Source organism: Penicillium concentricum, assembly GCF_028827145.1.
Source record: "Penicillium concentricum strain IBT 3081 chromosome Unknown utg000006l_segment0_segment0, whole genome shotgun sequence".
Classification (NCBI taxonomy): Eukaryota; Fungi; Ascomycota; class Eurotiomycetes; order Eurotiales; family Aspergillaceae; genus Penicillium; species Penicillium concentricum.
Window position 1 is genome coordinate 1,049,297 of NW_026622759.1, and position 16,209 is coordinate 1,065,505.

At 49.2% G+C, this 16,209-nt stretch overlaps 7 protein-coding genes across 7 annotated transcripts; 4 read left to right on the forward strand and 3 right to left on the reverse strand.

Moving 5' to 3' along the window:
* Window positions 1–1,052: 1,052 nt before the first annotated feature.
* On the reverse strand, window positions 1,053–2,328 carry N7517_010579 (Cytochrome P450; the record flags this gene model as incomplete). The annotated part of the gene is made up of 2 exons (XM_056728302.1): window positions 1,053–1,175; window positions 1,237–2,328. 2 exons carry the CDS (start codon window positions 2,326–2,328, stop codon window positions 1,053–1,055), a joined length of 1,215 nt encoding a protein of 404 aa, XP_056574117.1.
* Window positions 2,329–3,384: 1,056 nt separating this feature from the next.
* N7517_010580 (uncharacterized protein) lies at window positions 3,385–4,461 on the forward strand (the record flags this gene model as incomplete). Its single annotated transcript, XM_056728303.1, has 1 exon — window positions 3,385–4,461. The coding sequence occupies one exon, from the start codon at window positions 3,385–3,387 to the stop codon at window positions 4,459–4,461; it is 1,077 nt and encodes a 358-aa protein (XP_056574118.1).
* A 680-nt stretch (window positions 4,462–5,141) lies between these two features.
* Window positions 5,142–5,823, reverse strand: N7517_010581 (LURP-one-related/scramblase family protein; the record flags this gene model as incomplete). The annotated part of the gene is made up of 2 exons (XM_056728304.1): window positions 5,142–5,419; window positions 5,493–5,823. 2 exons carry the CDS (start codon window positions 5,821–5,823, stop codon window positions 5,142–5,144), a joined length of 609 nt encoding a protein of 202 aa, XP_056574119.1.
* A 736-nt stretch (window positions 5,824–6,559) lies between these two features.
* Window positions 6,560–9,142, forward strand: N7517_010582 (beta-glucosidase; the record flags this gene model as incomplete). The annotated part of the gene is made up of 3 exons (XM_056728305.1): window positions 6,560–6,632; window positions 6,683–8,693; window positions 8,740–9,142. The coding sequence occupies 3 exons, from the start codon at window positions 6,560–6,562 to the stop codon at window positions 9,140–9,142; spliced, it is 2,487 nt and encodes an 828-aa protein (XP_056574120.1).
* Window positions 9,143–9,794: 652 nt separating this feature from the next.
* Window positions 9,795–11,412, forward strand: N7517_010583 (fungal specific transcription factor domain-containing protein; the record flags this gene model as incomplete). The annotated part of the gene is made up of 5 exons (XM_056728306.1): window positions 9,795–9,834; window positions 9,891–10,281; window positions 10,336–10,463; window positions 10,516–10,558; window positions 10,614–11,412. 5 exons carry the CDS (start codon window positions 9,795–9,797, stop codon window positions 11,410–11,412), a joined length of 1,401 nt encoding a protein of 466 aa, XP_056574121.1.
* Window positions 11,413–12,127: 715 nt separating this feature from the next.
* On the forward strand, window positions 12,128–14,069 carry N7517_010584 (uncharacterized protein; the record flags this gene model as incomplete). The annotated part of the gene is made up of 7 exons (XM_056728307.1): window positions 12,128–12,338; window positions 12,393–12,611; window positions 12,662–12,923; window positions 12,975–13,244; window positions 13,307–13,614; window positions 13,665–13,895; window positions 13,945–14,069. The coding sequence occupies 7 exons, from the start codon at window positions 12,128–12,130 to the stop codon at window positions 14,067–14,069; spliced, it is 1,626 nt and encodes a 541-aa protein (XP_056574122.1).
* Window positions 14,070–14,522: 453 nt separating this feature from the next.
* Window positions 14,523–16,025, reverse strand: N7517_010585 (uncharacterized protein; the record flags this gene model as incomplete). The annotated part of the gene is made up of 2 exons (XM_056728308.1): window positions 14,523–15,311; window positions 15,390–16,025. The coding sequence occupies 2 exons, from the start codon at window positions 16,023–16,025 to the stop codon at window positions 14,523–14,525; spliced, it is 1,425 nt and encodes a 474-aa protein (XP_056574123.1).
* Between the last annotated feature and the right edge of the window lie 184 nt (window positions 16,026–16,209).

The window sequence follows — 16,209 nt, forward strand, 5'->3', positions numbered from 1 at the left end:
TGAAGAGATTAGAACGCTTTGCAGTTCACTTTTGGTACTACTGCCATAGCCTCGATATCTTTGCAGAAAATTCATCCTAATATACACGCAGTATAGCTTCATCTACTATATGTTAACACCGGGGTTCGAATGTGAACGCGTCCTGGGCTCTGTTTATTTTCAGCATGCACTATGAGAACAAATGGACCACTGAATATATATTTCTTCGTTGCACTCTCTTTATCTTTTTTTTGCGCAGATCTCCTTTTGTGCACCAGGTTGCATACTTCAAAATAAAAAATACCTCAAAATAAAGACGACTATCAAAAGAATATGACAACCTCTCGAAAGATAGGGTATCCAACAACCAAAGGTGGATTAGAATTTCTCGATAATTCGACCTCGTATACTCCGTCCGGACTATGTACCGCCGAATAAATCCGATTGGCGCACGGCGCCTTCTAAATCCAATATTTCTCTTCACGTTGTCTTCGCAGTGACATTGTCTCGTCCTGTGCCGTGTTCATGTGGAGCTGGAATTAGATTCATTGGTGTGATTGAGAACACCGAGTGGAACGCGCCGATCCCTAAACAAGATGTCTATACGCATATGCATGTTCAAGCAGGCGTAGCTGGGTTGAATATTAGGATGAATATGCAGGAGAAAAGCATATCTCCGCTCAGGTGACAGATACGAGTCCTTGAGGCTTAAAGTTTGTTTTCACAGCTGTATCCCAAGGAGGCTAGTTTCAATGATATACCACATGTACCATGTACCCACGCTCTAGTATAGATGTATCAGTAATTGTATGCTTAGTTGCCCATGTATACGGAGTACCCAATTGGCAACGTATTTGCTCCTTCATCCTCTGTGGCAATACTAGTTTCGGAGTATTGTTCATGTGCGATTATAGTTGCTATGTTGAAGTTTCCGCTCAGCGATTTGACAATTGGCTGTAAGAGGAAACAGCACCAATACCAGTGTTTATATTTCAACTATCGCGACTAAACTGGAAAGCAGAGAACTGGAAAGATCGTCTCAGCATCATTGACTCTCTGAAAATCCTATTAATCTACGCTTTGGCCGCAAACGACGACCCCCTTTTCTTGACCTTCATGTAATAAGAATGCGTTGGGCCACGGGTTGAGCTGACAGCTCCAGAAATCATTTCCGCGGCTTCATCAGCGTCCGAGATCTGCACGGCCAACAATCAGTATTAAAAACGGGAGCAAATTGAATAAGATCTTGCAACCTACCTCCAACTTCATGAGGATCATGGAAAGGACCTTCATCGTCTTTGCCCGAGCAAAATGCTGACCTATGCAAGTGTGCTTTCCACTTCCAAACCAAATCCCACATCGCTCCATGAGCTTTCGTTGTTCTTCACTTGCTTCTAGCCATCGCTCAGGCCGGAAGTTTTTGGCATCTTCGCCATAAACATCCTTGTTAAGGTGGATTACTCTCGAATGACATCCGACGGTGGTTCCTGCTGGAATATGGTGACCACATATCTTCATGCCCCCCTTTGGGACGACCCGATCCATGTTCAGCTGAAGTAGGAGTGCATATCGTAGGCCCTCCTTGATGACAGCCTCAAGGTATGGAAGCTTCGATAGGTCCTTCAGGGTTGGTGGATAAGACAGTGTGTTTGCTAGCATAGCATTATCGAGTTCTTCCTGGAGCCGGCGCAGGGTGGCTGGATGTTTGAGCAAGTAGTACACCGTCCATGCCAAATTGAACGCCGTAGTGTCCGCTCCTGCAAGAAGCGTCGTGAAAGTCATTCCGATAACCCTCTCGTGGGAAATGAGATTTGGATGCTCCTGGCGTGCTTTGATGTAAACATCCAGAAGATCCTCCTCTTTTATCGTAGCTTTATTCTGCTTCTCCTTGCTTTCCATTCGAGAATTGACACGCTCCAAACACATGCTGACCAATTTCCCACTAGGTCCGACAAAGAAACTTGCTGCCCATGCAAACCACATGAAAACCGTGGGAAATGCAAATACATACATCCAAATTGAGGTCACAGCACGAACCGTGTTCAAAGTCCCACCGACATCCGTGGCGTGTTTCATGAATCCAAGGTCGGAGGAAAAGGCAATATTGTTCATACTATCAATGGCCCAGTATGAGAGCCATTCATTCATATCAACAACATCCCGATTTTCGAGTGTTTGGACCAATTCCCCCGCGCTGTGGTCGATATGGGATTCGTAGTTCAGAACTGACCTCCAAGAAAACGCTGGCGCAATCACTCTCTTGACATTGGCATGTTCAACTTCATCAACCATCCCCTCAAGCCCAGCAACGTTCTTTCCTTTGAACCAACCAATAATACCCTTGTACATATTTCCCTTAGAAACGATATGTTAATTTCCTTTGCTATTATCATCACACTTTTGAACACAGAAGGAAAGATTTACCTTATGCAACAAAGGCTTGATTTGGTAAACCCTTGGGACTTCATTAGGGTCCCCAACACTAATATGACGAGGCCCCGTACGGATCATTGGACCATGGCGCTGATGCCACCAGTAGAGAGTCTCGCCATAGTCACCTTTTAGCAAATGGTATACTTTCCAATAGTCGGTAAACTTGGCAAGAAAGGGTCCTGGAACGGCGGCGAGCCTTCGTTCAATTAGAATAACCTGGAAAACCAGGAATATCCCCAAACACGCCACGGCAACCGGAAGTGTAATCATGGTGATTGTATATTGAAGATATTGCGTGGGAAGTTGAGGTTTGAAACTTTAGTACGTATATATAATGACACTAGCTGCCAAGAACGTCGTATGGCCAACTCGTAACGCGCTGGTATCTCTTCTGTATAGATAGTAATGAGAGATATCAGATCCAACACAATAGGTAAAGTATCCGGAGATCGACATTAATGATCGACGCAGTAAGTATAGCCGTCCTGTCAACACGAGCTGAATGATTATCGTGATGACCGATTTTGAGTATACTACCAGTACAGGCATGTTTTACTTTCATCCTTTAGGAAAGTAGGAGCCGCGAGTCTAAGTGGGTCTTGCAAATAGCGTGTAGAGGTTCAGCTGAAGGTTCAGCTAGATAGGTTTATTTTGCTTTTTGGAAGTTAATCTGGCAGGTCCGAAACTTAATCGTCCATGCAGTGGTGCGCTAGGAACTCGGGAATATTTGCCATGCATATTGAAATACCATGAATACACTTGATAAGCCATCTAGATTTTATAAGATATACGGAGCTCCAAGGTGACGTAGGGAAAAGATATATAGGCTCGGGCATGATCGTAACCCTCGGGAAGCACACAATCCATTTAGATTACTTCCTTCACTTCTTGAATTATCATTCAATCTTTAAGCCACCCTGTCCCACTCTTTTCTGTCGATATCCCCTCATCCATCACAATTGACCCGACATAATGTCATCTTTATCTGCGGGTCGATTGCTTTTTGAGCAGATTTACGACGTAATCGGTCTTCTCATATCCAAGACGAACGTTGCTCAATGGATCGGGCCTTCCCACCCATCCCGGCAGACTGTGACAGAGAAGAGCCAAGAACCAAACCATGGAGTGACGAAGAACCAGTACGAGGCTTTAATGAATGAATTCTTGCAATCTGCCGGTGTGAAATCAAAACATGAGCAAAAGCCTAGCGACTGTCTTGAGACCGCCATATTTGCGAGGATCGAGCCCGTGACACCAGATAAGCGTTTAGCTAAAGCCGCCACAAAGGTCGGGGCGTTGGTTGCTCTTTACTTTTATCCAGCACATGGAGAGAAGGAGCTGTTTCTGATTGGACTTTATACGGCCTGTTTCTTGGTCGTTGAGGACTCCGGTCATTTGATGATTGATGATCTCGCACGGTTCCGACAGCGCATGATGACTGGCGAGAAACAGCCTGAACTTTTCGAATTGATGAAATGGCTCTTTGTTGAGTTCGATCAATGCTTTCCCACACTCTGTGCCAACAAGCTGTTTACTGGCATCCTCAACGCGTGGTCAATCTTCGAAGTCGAATATGACCAGTCTCCAGGTACCGCATTGATTGTTGCGAGTGCATCGCCCTTGTTTCCCAAATACTTCCGCAATATGACGGGCAGCTCGGAGGCCTACGTGTACTTTCTCTTGACCAAGCAAGAGTTTAGTATGTCACGAACGAAGAAATTGTTGCATGCTGTTCCCGAGCTGCTCAATGTCACTGACGAGCTGAATGATCTGTTCTCTTTTTACAAAGAGTCAGTGGTTGATATTGAAAGAGCGGGTGACATCGAGCGAGATAACTTTGTATATCAAGAAGCCTGTGTGAAAGGGATTCCAGTGATTGATGTTTTGCAATCTCTAGCGCGTCAGATCCACCAACGACAAGCGGCGGTTGACCATATCTTGAAGGATGATGCGCAGTTAAAACGTCTGGCGCGAGAGTACATGGTTGGGCAGATGAAGTTCTACCTAATATCGGAACGCTATCGACTGTCAGAGTTGGAGTTGGTCTAGATACACGTTTGCATCTGGCGTTTGACACAATTCGTATTTGTTTCTCTGTTTGCACGAACTCGATTAGCACATCTTAGCCCTTGAAGTCATTTTTGTCATTGAGACAGTGTATGATCAACCAACGACTGCCCCGAGAACTAAACTTTGTAATCACGACCACGACTACTCAGTGATCATGATCCAAAATGGTGGGAACCATAGAGATGATTTCTTCGATACGATGCTGCAAGTTGACGCAATGGTTCAAGATTACAGCCTACCTGATTTATTAAACTGCACGTACACGCAGTCTTAGACAGACTCTGTGGGCTCATCTGGGCGATTTGGGCTAGCATGCCTCAGTGAGTATAACTGTACAAGTCCGTCCAGTTTAGTGACTTGGAAGTGGCCTGGATTACTACACGTTTCAAACTTGGTATGTGATATAATCGGTAATAATCACCACTTGTGCAGCAATAAGGTCGGAAAGCCTTCGTTGCGTGATGATCAATGATCGACGGGAATGATACAGAACCTGTAGAGAATGCTACTCAATGGTGAATCTCTGTGATGAAAGGGACGGTGCAATTTACTATAAAATGGAGAGGGCTTGTAGAAAGGAAATGAGAAGAAACGAGGGATTTATCTGACTCCAGGGTCCTGATTCGATGAGGGACCCAAGGTGGATAAAAGTTCATCGACTATGCACTAGCTTCATCATTATTCTTCTCATCAAAGCAAATACACAAGGCTGCGATCAGTGCTGCATCCACACCAGGTGCTACAACAACAGCGTAGGTCTGCTGACCAAAGATAAGATCGCGGCCGCTCAGCAGTTTCCGGTCAATGCGAGCCACGGTTTGGCCGCTCTTGTCGTCGACAATATCGGCAGTATGATCGAACCAGCCTCCTTTCATTTTGAGAGCCACTGCCTTGCCGTACCGATCAGTGAAGCTAGCTGTAGCTTTAGAGCCGACCACTAGTGGGGTTAGTAATGTTGATAATATACGGATTCGCCGAATAGTCTTGAATCATTGAAGGACGGTACTTACATTTGAGACTACTCTTCACCTCACAAATCTTCTTGTGATGGGTGTCTTCGATTGCATACGTCGAATGGATGTGTAGCAGCTCCTTGACAATATCAAACAGGTGGTTGCCTTGGGCGTCCTCAACCTTCTTGCGACCAGAGATCGACACCCAGGCTCCTTTCACTTTCAGAAATGGCGCACCATTGGCCAATTTGATTTCAAAGCTATCACCAGAGACGGAGAGTACCTTTTCTTTCAAGATTATTGTCTGCGGCTCCGTCGAGACAAATTGTTCGAATATGGCGATAGGCTCGACGACAGGGGCGAGATTTTGGTGACCCAGGATACCCATAATGATGGCGACAGGTGAATTCACTTGAAGCGTTTTGAAGGAAGAAGATCAAACAATGAGCAGATAAAAATCAAACGAAGGATCGCGGGGTCAGGCTGAAGCCGATCATCGGTTTGTCGATCATCACGTGATATAACAAACGCTTTAAACGACATAGCTATCAAGTCAGATATTAAGCAGTAGGGTGTTAGACTGTTCGTGAGTATTATACGACTCTCAAAAATATACCCATATTTATGGGGGACACACTAGGGAGTTAGTGCCAAGTCAGACACTATTGGCACAGTACTCTAATCCTTTTCTTGGATAGTGGCTCTTGGCACTTTCCAATCCGGGAATGAGGATTTCGGTGGAAGGGCCGTCCGTCTTCCCTTTGAGTGTGTTTACCTGAGATAAAAAGAATAATTTCACCGATAGGCGCATATGTGATCAACTTGAAAACACCCCGATAGGGTGCTCGGATAGGGCTATAGAAGAGATGCGGGGACCCTCGCCAGACCCCACCAAGCCGGGGAGTCTCCGCCGCGCATCGCTGGGTGTGTAGGGATATCGGGACTCGGGGGAATAGCGTCCAGAGGTTCCATCGAAACATGAGTCCGACGTAAACAGATCGAAGCGGTGGATCGTGGAGGTACTTATATGGAGCCGCCGCACGGTGTGCTTCTGTTCGCTCTGCGTAGAGGTTACAGGCATAGATATCTTTTTTTGAAATTCTTGCTTTCCCTGAGTGGTCATTATGGCAGACACATTTGATGTAGAGCATGTTCTATCGAACATTAGCGAGCAGGACAAGATCGCTCTTTTATCCGGTAAGAGAAAGACCGTGATCTTTTGGGATGTCATCCGCTAACAAAAGCAGGAATTGATTTCTGGCACACACATCCTATCCCCGAATTCAACGTCCCCTCGATTCGCGCAACCGACGGCCCCAATGGTATCCGGGGCACGAAATTCTTTGCCGGCATCCCCGCCGCATGCTTGCCCTGCGGCACAGCTCTGGGCGCTACCTGGGACCGAGATCTGATATATCAAGCGGGGAAGCTGTTGGGTGATGAGTGCATTGCAAAAGGAGCGCATTGCTGGCTGGGTCCGACAATCAACATGCAGCGCGCTCCCCTCGGTGGCCGCGGGTTCGAATCGTTTGCGGAAGATCCGCATCTCTCGGGTATTCTGGCCAAATCAATCATCCTCGGATGCGAAAGCAAAGGGATCGTTTCCACGGTGAAGCATTTTGTGGGCAATGACCAGGAACATGAACGCCGGGCGGTAGATGTCCTCGTCACCGAGCGAGCCTTGCGCGAGATTTACCTCCGACCCTTCCAGATTGTGGCGAGAGATGCGAACCCCGGCGCGATCATGACCTCGTATAATAAGATCAATGGTAAGCATGTGGTAGAAGATGCGCGCATGCTTAATATGATCCGCGAGGAATGGAAGTGGAATCCGCTGGTTATGAGCGACTGGTATGGGACCTACACAACCATCGACTCCATGAATGCGGGCCTTGACCTGGAAATGCCGGGTGTGTCCAGATATCGCGGAAAGTTTATCGAGTCCGCCCTGCAGGCTCGCCTGATCAAGCAATCGACTGTCGATGCACGAGCGCGAAAGGTGTTGGAATTCGTGAAGCAAGCGAGTCAGGTCCAAGTGTCAGAAGTGGAGCGAGGACGGGATTTTCCAGAGGATAGAGCGTTGAATCGCGAGATCTGTGCGAACAGCATCGTCCTCCTTAAGAACGAAGGCATCTTGCCTCTTCCAAGGGAGGTCAAAAAGATCGCCCTCATCGGATCTCACATGAAAACTCCCGCAATATCGGGTGGTGGTAGTGCGTCGTTGGAGCCATATTACTCTGTGTCGTTATACGACGCCTGCATGGAAGCGCTTCCCAACACGGAAGTGCTCTATGAAGCGGGCGCATACGCCCATAAGATGCTCCCCGTGATAGACCGCCTCCTGAGCAACGCCATCATTCACTTCTACAACGAGCCGATGGGAAAGGAACGATATTTAATCAGCACTGAGCCTGTATCAACGACTGCCTTCCAGTTCATGGACTACTCCACTCCCGGCCTCAACCGAGGACTCTTCTGGGCCACACTAATTGGAGACTTCACGCCCGATACCTCCGGGCTTTGGGACTTTGGCCTGAGTGTCTTTGGTACCGCGAATCTTTACATTGACGACGAGCTCGTGATCGATAACACCACGAGCCAGACGCGCGGGACGGCATTCTTTGGCAAAGGCTCTGTGGAGGAGCGGGGATCGATGGAATTATTCGCTGGCACTACATACAAAATTCGGATTGAGTTCGGGTCTGCGAACACTACCACAATGAAAACAGTGGGAATGGTGAATTTCGGTGGCGGCGCCGCAAATCTGGGGGCCTGTCTACGGATGAACCAGGATGAAATGATTGTGAATGCAGTGAAAGCTGCCGCAGAGGCCGACTACACTATTCTTTGCACCGGGCTCAACAAGGACTGGGAATCTGAAGGGTTCGATCGCACACATATGGATCTGCCACCAGGAGTTGACCAGTTGATCTCGAAGGTGTTGAAGGTCGCCGCAGACAAGACCGTCATCGTCAATCAGTCTGGTACACCAGTTACCATGCCGTGGGCCGACCAGGCCCAGTGTATCGTCCAGGCTTGGTACGGAGGTAACGAGACGGGTCATGGAATTGCCGATGTCCTCTTCGGTGAGGTAAATCCATGCGCAAAGCTGCCCTTGTCCTGGCCGGTGGATGTGAAACACAACCCGGCCTACCTGAACTACGCCAGTGTGGGTGGCCGGGTGCTATACGGCGAGGACATCTATGCGGGTTATCGATTTTATGAGAAGACCGAACGAGAAGTCCTGTTTCCATTTGGGTGAGTTGGTTCCTTGGTCTCCTAGTCTCATCTAACCATATTGTAGTCATGGCCTGTCATACACGACCTTTAAGGTCTCACCGAGTGTTACCGTCGCCCCGGAGATCTTCAACATGGACCGTCCTACGGTCGCCACCGTACAAATCAAAAACACGGGCAAACTAGCGGGCGCCCAGATCCTCCAACTGTACATCTCTGCCCCAGCATCCCCAACCCCGCGCTCAAACAAGGAACTGCAGGGGTTCGAAAAAGTATTCCTACAACCTGGAGAAGAAAAAACGGTTAACATCCAGCTGGACCGATATGCGACCAGCTTCTGGGACGAGATCGAGGACATGTGGAAGAGCGAGCAAGGGACGTATGAAGTGTTGATTGGAACCTCCAGCCAGGAGGTGGTGGCCCAGGGGAAATTCCAAGTGGATCGCACCACGTATTGGCGGGGACTCTGAGGATTCATCCCGCGTTGTTTGAGGAAATTTCCCGGCTAAATGAGGCCGTCTTCGCTTGATTGGATGATTCAGCCATTCGCCTAGCGCATTACCAATCACCGACTTCGTTGTTTTTCTCTTGGCCTTTGACCAACATATCTTTCTCCGAGTGTCCGACTGCAGGAAGCCCCAGGAAGAATGGACCGTTCGTCGACTGCGCGACCTCGCAAGAATACCCGGGTGCTCACCGCGTGCGATGCCTGTCGTCTCAGCAAGACTCGATGCGATTCGGCACGGCCCGTGTGTGCCAAATGTATTCAGCGGGGTGTAGCTTGCGAGTATCCGGAGACGGATGCCCTCTCAGTGTCGGTTCCCATAGAGCTTTTTCCATTAGCTGAGGCATATAATGACCACCAATTCTATCTAAAGTCTAGATACATGGGGCGCAAAAATCCTAGAGGCAGTAGAACGTCAAGAGCGGCTTTTGTCAGAGAGTCTGTCTCTGAACCGAGCGCATCCTCTTTTTTCGCAACAGGCGTCGCCATCCCCAGTGGACGAAGTAGATCCCGAGTCAATATCCCGCAATGATGCGCTCAAGACGCCTATTACCGGGTCGGACATGATTCTCAGCTGGCCGATCTTTCCACAAGAGAAACCTGTGTCGACTTTTCCAATGGCAGCGTATTCTGAGAAGCCAGATCGCTTTCAGACGGGTATGGTATTCTCGACGCATCATATCCCAGAATCGGATACTAATGGGCGGTTACAGCTCTACCAAGCTTAGATCCGCAAAGACTCCTCCAACTGCGCGAGATTTTCATGACCAAGATCTGGACCAAGAACCCGATCGTTGACCCGGACCAGCTGGATTTTTACATCGCTCAAGTGCTGGAAAATGGCATTGATTGGTCCGCCTCATCGTGCTTGGTGCTACTTATCTTTGCGCTTGCCGCCATCTGGGGGAATTATCCCGACGACGAAACACGCGAGGTCTCGGACAATGAACCATCATTCAGTCCACCAGTCACTTACGCGACAATGTCGGTTCCGGAGCACCGAATGAAGGAATCATTGACCTTCCTCTCCATGGCGCGTAAGCGCATCTCCACTGCGTATCTCGACGATAGTTTATTAGGAGTGCAGTGTCTCTGTATATTCGGGTGGGCTCCTTCCATTCACCTGCTTCGGGATACGAATGTCTAACTCCCGCGTAGCATTTGGTATCAGTACAATATCGAGCCGATTGCGGGCTGGAAAATGTTCCGGACAGCATCCATGCTGTGGCAGACGTATCGTTTGAAGCACCGCGAGGGAAAGACGGTTAGAAGTGCACAGGAAGAGAGTGGGTGATTTAATCTGTCCTTTTCGGATATGTCTAACTCCCCTTCCCCCAGGTCTGGAGCAGCGACTCTACTGGACATGCTTAAAATCTGAATGGTATAGCATACACCACAGATCTCAAATCCGCACACAACTGGCTGACATACAATAGTGAAGTTCGATATGAACTGACGGATCTCCCGCCCTGTGACCTCAGCCTCTCCGACTTTCCTTATTCTCTCCCGAGCTTCCCTACGAGACAACCATCAAACGACACCCCTGGGTGGATGTTTTCCAGTCCCTCATCCACAGACCTCCAAGCAGCATCTTCCTACTATTATCTGGCCGAGATCTTCTTGCGCAGGCTTCTCAACCGGGCCCGCAATGCGGTCCGCGTGCTCTCCCCGGATATTGATCTGCCCACAATCAAGGTTCTGGCAGAAACTCTGACTCAGCTGGAAGGTCAACTCCAGCAGTGGGTAGACTGTCTCCCACATACACTCCGGTTCAACATGCCTCTCGAATCCGCCCCCGGGCCGAAGGAGGGTGAGCTCATGAAGCTAAGCCGTGAGCGATACGTCGAGGTGCGCGAACTGCTCTGTCGCGCGTATTTATACCTGTGCATTCATGTGCCACTCGACCCAGGGATGGCCGCGCTGTATGGGGGCAAAGCAAGCGAGGCGCTACTTTTGGCAGTCTATCGCATCCAGACTGAAGTGCCATTCTTCCGGCATCCGGGGTCATGGGGAGCCTGTCGAGTTCGCTTCAACCATGCGCTTTGCCTGATTGCGGGATTTCGCGCAAAGCTAGCGCAGCGCCCCTCGGCTGAATATATGAACATTCCTCCTGACTGGGCCGACTGTGTGCGGGTGGTGATTGAGCGGTTGAAGATCTGGGGTGAGGAAGGTGGCGGGATCAAGGAGTTAAGTGTGCTGCTGGAGTGGCTGATGCATTCGAATTTGGAATTGTAGAACAAAACATATGATGTGCATCTGTTTGTGACAGATCGCAGAGTTTTTGTACATGCTGATACTACGGGGACCAATTGAACTTGATTAAAGAAGTATACTGGATATCCCTATTGAGGGCGTCTCACGGCCTAGTTTACCTTACCCGGACCCGTGGATAGTGTGTTTGCTGAATCAGCAAGTTCTTGATAAAATGCTGTTTGTCTCAGCCAGAGTACTCCTTACAGGAGAGCAGCTACAGCTCCGCTTCTCTTCGAGTATCTGGAACGCATATCCCACACTAGGGAACTAACGGTGACCATCTTACTCTTGGCCCGAGGCTCTCGGGGAGACTCCGCGAAGTCCCTGCAGCCTGCTTTAGGCTAAGATGAAGTGCCAAGGCTCTTATGGGATTGTTGTCATGCAACCATAAGCTTGCAAGCCAGGACCCTGGCCTTGCTCTCTGCCGCCCACCGCCTCCACCTACCCCGTGGGGTGATGAAACTCTAATTCCTCCATCGGGGATCGTCCCCGGATTGTCTTCAATACGATAGAATAACGCCTCCCAGCCCGTCTGTGCATAACCTCATGGGTCAGCCGGACCTTGGCTGTCTGGGAATGGGCCAATCTGCCGAGCATAGAATGGATAGGATATATAACCATTATTCGGTCCCACCCAGTCTTCAGGGATCCACAGATCAACACTATCTTCAGCATCCGATCATATCAGCCTTTCAACATGGTCGTGGTTGGAAAACAGCGCGAGGAGAATGTTGCCGAGCCTGTGCTGGCTAACCTTCTAACCAATGACCGTACACCTTGGTACAAGAAGCCGAATCTAAGACGACTCTATTTCATATTGTTTCCGGCGTGTATGGGTATCGAGATCACCTCGGGATTCGACTCGCAGATTATCAACACGGTCCAGATTGTGTATACTTGGAACAAGTGCATGTATTCCTGGTCCAGGATGAGCTCTCCAGAGGACTAACGTTGCGATATAGATTTTGGTCATCCAACTGGAGAGATCTTGGATGGGCGCGAGCAGTACGCGATCGAAGCGAACCTCAAGGGTTTTCTGGGTGCTGCATATTCCCTCGGAGCTATTCTATCCCTGCCCTTTGTCCCATACGTCAACCAGCGAGTCGGAAGGCGATGGACGATCATGTTCGGTTCATGCGTGAGCTTGGTTGGGGCCCTCATCCAGGGCTTCTCCAATGGAGGTATTCACTTCTTTCCTTATCCTTTCCGTGACATCTCTAATGCTTCCCAGTGGCCATGTACATTGTAGCGCGTATCCTGTTAGGATTCGGAATCCCATTCTGCATCGTCGCAGGGTCATCTTTGCTGGGAGAGTTGGGCCACCCCAAGGAACGACCGATCCTCACCTCACTGTTCAACTCCTCCTACTTCATCGGCCAGGTCATCGCGGCATCAGTCGGGCTAGGGACGGTCACTATTGCGTCCAACTGGGCATGGCGAATTCCATCTCTGCTTCAGATTGCGCCGGCCATGATCCAGATCTCGACGGTGATGTAGGATGCTCCCCGCCGCTATCCCGACTGCCCCCACTAACACATGGCCAGGTTCCTTCCCGAAAGTCCCCGATATCTGATCAGCAAAGACCGCTACGATGAAGCGTTCGATATCCTCACCAAGTACCATGCGGAGGGCGACCGCAGCTCTGTCATTGTCAAGGCCGAAATGGCGCAGATTGAACAGACCATCAAGATGGAGCTGGAAGAGTCAAAGCAATCATGGTGGGACATGTTCCGCACGGCCGGTATGCGTCGTCGACTGTTTATCTCCGCTTTCCTCGGCCTGTTCACGCAGTGGTCCGGCAACACGCTCACCTCGTAAGGATCCGCCTGCAGCATCTGCTCTATATGCCTTTCGCCTTTGCTGACCCACGTAATAGGTACTATCTCAGCGACCTTCTGAACATGGTCGGAGTCACCGACAGCGTGGTCAAGTCCAAGATCAACATCGGCATCGCGTGCTGGGGTCTCGTCAATGGCACTGCGCTGGCCTTGACGGCCCCGCGCTTCAAGCGTCGGTCGATGTACCTAACATGCGCATGCTGCCTGCTATGTGTGTACATCGGATGGACCATCTCTATGGAGCGTTTCATGAACACAGGGGCTCAATCCGCAGCCATTCTGACCATCTTCTTCATTTTTGCCTACTCGCCCGCCTACAACCTCGGCTATAACGCCCTAACCTACAGTGCGTGTCCCTCCCATTTCATAGCGTGTGTATATACTGACATCAATAAGCGTATCTGATTGAGCTATTCCCTTACGTGGGTCGTTCACGCGGTCTCTCCTGGTTCCAGTTCTATGGCCGCGGCGCAAGTTTCTTTGCCACCTACGTGAACCCCGTTGGCCTGGCGCGCATCGCCTGGAAGTGGCTCCTGGTCTACTGCTGTTGGCTAGTATTTGAAGTGATATTTATTTACTTCATCTTCCCTGAAACTGTGGGCCGCACCCTTGAGGAGCTATCATTCTGTAAGTGGTCTTCCTGCTATACTTTAAGGGACAGGGCTAATTTAAGCAGTGTTTGAGGACAAAGACAAGGCCAATGAGGTCGCTGCAGCTGTTTACAAACAGTTCGATGAAGATGGCGAGAAGAAAGCGGTCACAGCACATGTGGAGGTCCAAGAGACCAAGAATCCTGTTTGATGGTGTCATGATGGGTCTTATATACCGATGGCAGGGTGAACGTGTGGTTTAAGATTATCTGCTAGGTAGTTTATTTTAATTCTACGTCATTACATCCTGCAATGCCACTACCACTGCCGATGCCAGGCTATGACTACACTATCATCTTAGTTATTGGAATAGGATAATGCATATCGCTCGACCCTTCCTCGGCTCTCCTCGGGTACAGACAGCCTACTGCTTCTCATCTGTAGGCTGAGCGCTTTTGCGCCTCTTCTGGCTCTCCCACACGGGTAAGCCCCACTTCACCATATACTCAGACCTCAGAAGTTGGTCGGCTGTAGATCGTTCTGCGGGTTCAAACGCCATCATAGGTCTGAGTAAGTCTTCTGGTGCACGTAGTTCCCCAACTGCGAAATCGATGCATGCTCAAATTGAACTCGGAAGGACAGCTCATATTATTCTCTTGTTCTCTCAGGGCGTCGGCACGATAACTCTGTCGCGCATGATATCTCCAATGCGTTCCACATCTTCAACCATCTCTGGATTCTCTTGACCCTCAAACCCCTCAGACCCAGCTATCTTCAAAAACTGTTCCTTACTAACGGAAGGTGGGTTATAGGACACTTCAATGCCGTGCGGACGTAGCTCAGCCCCAATAGCATCCATTCGGTCCCACGGATACACCTCACTATTGCAGCCCCACTCTACAGGGGTGAATTTGATTTCAATCCTTCGGAGTGGACATCCTCGTTTAATTGCCTTGCGTGCCAGTTGTCGTAGCCAATTCTCTTCTCGTTGACTGAAGCCAGCAAGGCTCTCAGAACATTGCTGGTCCACGAGGGTCAAATCCCAGTGGAAGACACGGAGGCCCGGGGCAAGAAGACCATCGGGGGGCTCTAGAGTTTCCTCCTCTTTGTAGTCTTGATGACCTGAAATTTGCGACGAGAGGCTAAGCTTCTCTAGGCTTTCGAACTGGCGCAAGTCCAAGCCATCGATGTCTGGCCTGCCAATGGTGTACAATGTGATCGCGTATAATGTGATCGATCGAAGCGTTCTTCGGTGAATAGAAAGAATTTTTTGCAATGTTGCCAGGGTCCAACCCTTATATAACCCCGGGGTAGAGAAGTCATCTCCACATGTAAATCTCAGCTCAAATTCTTCTAAACGTCTAGACCAGCGGACGAGTCCTTCGAGGGTTTTTGGAGTTAGGAGAAAATTACGCAGCTCAAGTCTCGTGAATGGGGCCATTCCTGCTTTTTCCTGGGAAATATCATGTTAGTGCATCGGCAGAAGTTTTGCAGAGCATTGAATTAGGGTACCCGAAGTGCATATACATACCCTGAGCGCTTCCTGGCATATCTCATCTCCGTATAATGAAATGCCGTGTAGATTTAGTGTTTGGAGATTGGGGAGAAATCCAGACTTGAAATCACCCAGTATGTTTATCACAAAACGTAGCTCGAGGTTATACATGTAGGTGGAGCGCAGTGACAAAGAATTACAACTTGACTTCTGTTCGATAGCCAGTCGGAGCAGATCCCAAGCCTTTCTGCCCTCCAAACCCCAAAAGGTTAATGTTTTGGCAGCAGTGAGCCAGGTGATACAATCTGTTGCAACATAGAGATTACCGATGTTTTTTTTGTCATAGCTCACTATGAGGCCGCGGCAAAGTGGCCAAAGCGATGGATTCTCTCTGAAGCTGCGATGGAGTTTCTTGAAAACTCCCTTCCGTTCTCCCCAAGCGTTGTCGCTGCTGTTGATCACTAGATCTGCGTACAGGTATGGCACAGTAATGCGATAAAAACGTTTGCACACAAGAGAGAGTACAATTCCCATCTCATAGACTTTGAAACTGTCGGATCCATGCCAGTCGTTATGGACAATTGGTCCTGCTGCACAAATAATCGCATCCAAAAGCTCATCGGGTAATTCCAGGATGAAAGTCCGGTTTAGAGAGATGTGGTTGATACCCATGGTTGATATCTTCATGCGAGATATCAAGGAAACTTCAGTTTAGGAGAATGAGGGAAAGTGGTTTTGTTGAGCCTCACCGTAACTCACGGGTCATTTCAGCCGCAACCCCCGCTCTCCACTTGCAACTTAACGGCCCCTTGGCTTCTTTAATGCCTTACATATATTTTGCATGGCAGATCACAAT